The sequence below is a fragment of the Odontomachus brunneus genome, unplaced genomic scaffold, assembly GCF_010583005.1.
Source record: "Odontomachus brunneus isolate Ranch 3 - 2012 unplaced genomic scaffold, Obru_v1 Obru_scaffold_002, whole genome shotgun sequence".
Taxonomy (NCBI): Eukaryota; Metazoa; Arthropoda; class Insecta; order Hymenoptera; family Formicidae; genus Odontomachus; species Odontomachus brunneus.
In genome coordinates, this window is record NW_022639452.1 from 4,044,810 (window position 1) to 4,050,264 (window position 5,455).

Genomic DNA, 5,455 nt, shown 5'->3' on the forward strand with positions numbered 1-5,455 from the left:
TATATATATATATATATATATATATATATATATATATATATATATATATATATATATATACAATAACATGTATTATTTAAAATTGATCCAACCAAACATGACTATTACCTTACTTACAAAACGCATGCGCATAAGTTTTGTAGGTATTTTTTTTATCCATGTATTTTATACAAGTTAGTCTAGTTCTCAGTATAGATGTCTATAGTTTTATGTTGTTCTATTAATTTCATCGATTGTTTTCATGAGTTACTGAGAAGCAACGATTGCTTTATTCGTATTGTTTTAACGGCTGAAACGTTTGAAATTCATAGTCTGCCTTGAACCGATTGAGCCTGGACCCTGCAGATCTGCACTACACAGATTTGCCTACAACCCCAAGGAGAAGAAATGTTACGAATTTATCTACGGTGGCTGTGCAGGAAATGATAATAACTTCTTGACAATGGAGGACTGCAAGAAATCATGCGAATAGGTCCAATGAACGAAATCGTTCGCTCTATTATGGATTTAATTTTTTTGCTAACGAAGCAATAGATATCCTAGTGAAATTTGCTATCTCACGTGGCGTCTCTTCGCGGAAATATAAGATATATATCAGATAAATGTATATCAGGTACTCTGCACGTAAAATATCATACAAATATCAATTACATCCATTCATTATTTCAAATGTACACATAGACAAAATGTCTTATATATACGGTTAATAAATGCTGTAATTAATAAAAGACACAGACTTCTACTTCGATCTTGTTTTCCGACTAACTAGTCCTCCGAAAGAATTTATCTCGAACGCAACCGGTAGCCGCTGAAACTTCTAATTATTGTCGTCCCAGATGATCGAGATCAGCCTCGGCCCGAGAGACAGAAGTGGAACTTGGTCGTAATGCGGCATACGTTGCCGGGCTATCAAGAGGAAGAGCAATGCCGTCGATAGACTTCTCGATCTCGTTAGGAGGCGAATCTCCGAACGAACGGAGAGCCGTTCGTTCATTTGCTCGAGTAGATCGCTCCTGATAAGCGTGCCAGCCCATTGCCGTTGTCATATCTTGCAAGAGTTCGATAACGATCTTTCGCCACAGGGTGTACTTCGGTACAATGCGAACTTAATTAAATGGAACAACGTCGTCGTCGTCACTGCTGCTGCCGTCGTCGTCGTCGTCGTCGTCGTCGCCATCATCATCGTCGTCGTCGTCGTAGCCGTAGTCGCAGTTGTCTTCTTCGTTGTCATGGTCGGCCTCGTTCCAGGTAACGGTAAGCTGGTAGGCTTCACCAGAGAAGCACAATAAGACACGATACGCAAGAACAGCGAACAGTAGTGAGAACATGCTAGATGTTCTTCGTCATTGGTGCCGAGCGTCGTGAAAGAGGAGTTTCGCCTGAATTTATACCTAAAGGACGGCGCGAACGTCTAAATGCGGGCAAACGACGTGGCGTAGCGGGAGCGCGAGCTCGCGCGTGCAAAGCGCATTGAACGCGTCGAGTCGAACTCGAGATCCAGTTTGCCAAAGCTGCTCCGCGAAGAGAGCCCCGGAGAGGAGGGTTCTCCACGCCTAACACGTGCCGGCATTCAACGACGCCGTTGAAATCGTGTGAGAGTCGTTAAGAGATCGCATTCGGATCTCCGATTTCGCGAATTTAATCGAGTATACTGTTTGAAACGCGCGGGTAGCGAGTATCAGCGGGCCGCTCGGCATCTCGACCCTTCGAAGGAGCTTTGTCAGTGGATTTCGTCATTAAGTCCAGTGCCCGACATTAATGCGTATTTGTATAAATGCGCGTCGCGACCGTAAAGACGAGAACGGCGTTTATAGACGCGTACACGGCTGCGTATCCGAATAATCAGTATAAAGAATTCAATCACGAGCATCGGCGCAATTATTGCTGGCCGGTGACCAATTATCGAGCATGATCGTTTTTAGACATTTAGCACTTTTTCAACGAGTATCATGTAAAAAAAGAGAGATACTTCCACGTACGTCGTTTTAAAGTCGTACTTAGAATGATTTCGGTAACTGAGTGTTGAGTTGTAGCTCTTTTCTAAGGTAGAAAAAAGTAATAGAGGAATTCTGTGACCGTATTTTTTCGAACGATACACTTGCAAGATACAATTCCTTTTCTCTTTTTAATAAATTACATATTATTTTCAGTATAAATCGACTCTTTTGATCATTCTGTATATAAAAGTAAAACTTGGGGAAAAATCATTGAAAAATGGACACTTTCTGAGATATCTTATATATTTTTTATGATAATTTTTAATACAATATATAAAATATCTAATATTTACTTCTTTATAACTTCATATTACTAGTACGTAAAATGACGAGTAAAATTAACTGTTGTAAAAAAATATAGAGAAACAAAACAAAATTTCGTTGTATTTTATAAATTTATTAAAACATTAGTATATAAAGATTAACCCTTAAATTGGATAAAGAAGGTCATATCCGGGCACTTTTAATAACTTTGTATTTCTTTTTATTTCAAAATTTTCAAGGCTTTATATATTCCAAAAAACGGCAGTATAACAAATGTACAGTAACGATAAAATTAGTTGATGAATTAATTGAATTGATAAATTATTTGAATAGCAGCCGGAGCAAATCTATTTTGTCTTTGATTACTTTAGGAGTGATCTCTCTATTTACTTAACATACACTTTTTATAGATAAGTGGAAATTTATCTTTCTTTATATACTTTATATTTTAATAATTTTCAAGTTATTAATGTATTTAATTAAAGTGGTTTTTCTAAATTTTGACAAAGACGTTAAATGAGACAAACGCAAGAAAGATTAATAAATTTTTTGTGAATGAATGTTTCTTCTTTAAAATTGTACTTCGTGTATTTCTTATTTTTTTTCTTAATTTGTATAATGCATCAAAATGTTTTTTATATTTTATTTAGACTTATTTCCTTACACAAAGCTTTTTTAAATAAATTGAATAAAATCTCAAATTTCTTTTTTTTAAACAATTACAACATTAGTGATTTTTTAAGTAGTTTTTTCATAAATTTTTCTGTTTAAAAACAATTAAAAAGCAATATACAACTTTTTATTTATTAAGTCATAATCGGTTAATTGAGTTTTAAAAGAAAGTTACATGCATTTTTCTGAAATTTTTCAACAATTTTAAATTAATGAAAAAATGTATCAGATATCAATGACTTCTCTATTTACCATTAAAATGCCAATAATTTTTATTTATTCGAAAATTATAATAAAATTATAATATCACCGATTCATTTTTCTCGTTATCCTATTAGGTGCAAAAATTCCTAAAGTCACAAATAGATGCCTGTAGCAATGACTTAATAATTGTTTTCTTTTAAGCTGCTTTTTAGTTTTTAAATGTCAACCATCCCTAGTAGAAATCTATTTTATTAACCAGTTACCTAATCAGTTACTGTCTAGTATTACTGCATTTCATAGTTGCATCGAAACTACGCAAAAACTGGAAAGGAACTGAACATAGTTTTATTAAGTTTTATCATACACATGTGTATAATAAAAATTATATTGCATAGAGACGATTTTAAAACTATGTAAAGAATAAGTGAATACGTAGCGAAATATAAAGCAAGGAAGAGGAAGTTGAAGGAAGTCTGGAATTTAACAAAACAAAACGTTATGGCAGAAGTGACAAGTAAAGTTAGAGTTGAAAGTGAGCAAACGATAAATGGGCTGTATATTAATAATATAGAATTGCATTGCGACAAAAACACATTAGACTATTTTAGAAACGCACCTTCCTATACAATTGTGGATATAAAGGTTGTATGACTTTTTGTTGGCAACGTAACCTAAAAATTATCCAATGAGAGAATAATATCTAAGAAATACGTTTTTTATATTGGACTATTCGGTTATATTCTGAAACTTATTACAAAAAATTAGACATTCTTTATGTCTATGACTGTACTGACTTTTATTAAAAATTAAAATTGTACAATAAGCAAGCATGCACATAATATCCATTATTACTAGCATAAAATTGTCCATTTTATGAGCAGTAAACTTGCTTATTAATCGACTGAATAGTTTCTTCGTCCAATTATTGCTCAGTTTTCGGTCAATAAATGAGTTCAGACATTGCGCATTTTTTGTGCTCAGTATCTGCAGACAAAGCGTTACATCTTGATTGGGATCCCAACAGTTTTATTCGTCAGTTACTGGGCAAACGTTAATATAACTGTTCAGTAACTGCTTACAAACTGCGTGAAATTTCTACCAGGGATCGGAATTGATGGTTGACAATTCCTAGTTTCGAACAAAACATTACATTTAACATGATTCAAGATCAAATCAGATAAAGTTCATTTTTGCCATCACATGCTTTACCATTTTAATTAAAGTAAAACTACTGTAACAATTAAAAGACTAATTTGTAAGATCTATTAGAGAGAATGTTGTGTTCGCTGTAAGAAGTAATTTGTAAGAAGTAATTTGAAAAGTTTAGAAATAATGATTACGTTGTCAACGATAAGCTACGTTCTGATCATTCAAACAAGATAGAGAATAACGAATTAGAAATATTGTTTAATGGAAACTTGGGTCAAACATTGAAAGAACTTGCAAAGTTTGGAATTGATGAATCAATAGTATTCCGTTATTTGAAAGCAATGGGAAGATCCAAAAGGAAGAATGATGACTTCCCCATGAACTTTCTGTACACGCGATTGCGAACTGGCTTATTATCCGTTTCTCATTGCTTGCCTGGCACAAATAAGTTTTTTGTAGCGAATAAAATTACAGATGATGAAAAATATATTTATTTTGACAATCCTAAAAGTCATGAGTTGATTCCAGTCAATCATCGACATTTACAATAAAACACAATATCCACGGTAATAAAATTCCCCCACGGTAATAAGGTGATACTAAGAAGGAGTGCTTTACTATCAGCTATTATTATCGAAGTAAACGATCACAGGAGATCGCTGCAGTCAACAATTGTGACGTTTGAATCAAGTTATGAAGGAAAAATGGCCTCAAATAATCTCGAATCAGCATAGTCGATGCAGCATAGCCTATACACAGTTAACATACATATAATACATAGTTCCGCAATGGTGAGGAAGTACGAAAATGATGAAATAAATTGCCTCAAAAAACGAGTCATTTTATTGGCGCAAGATAAAACTATTGCCTGAAAAATAACAAAAAGTTACTGATAGAAATGCGATCAATACTTTAATTAAAATATTATATATTATCTCATTGTTATCAATAAATAAAAATAGCTTTAATGTCATACGGTGTTTTTGCAAACACCTAATAGAATTATCCTATATTGACTCGGGTTACACGCGGTCATTATCATAGTCGCATTAATAAGGGCGCTATAATAAAGAGTGAATATTTGTTACGTATATTCGCGATTGGATGTCGAAAGTAATACAATTCTCTATATTTGCCGTGATATGTTCAAAGAGAGTACAATATCGCCA

The 5,455-nt window shown here is 33.7% G+C and overlaps 1 protein-coding gene across 1 annotated transcript in view; it reads left to right on the forward strand.

Moving 5' to 3' along the window:
- LOC116842484 (trypsin inhibitor-like) overlaps window positions 1-730 on the forward strand; it is a 5,427-nt gene extending 4,697 nt beyond the window's left edge. Inside the window, exon 2 of the mRNA XM_032811770.1 lies at window positions 312-730. Coding sequence (XP_032667661.1) covers window positions 312-472 — 161 coding nt within the window. The 3' untranslated portion in view covers window positions 473-730. The remainder of the gene's footprint in view (window positions 1-311) is intronic.
- The last annotated feature ends 4,725 nt before the right edge of the window (window positions 731-5,455 follow it).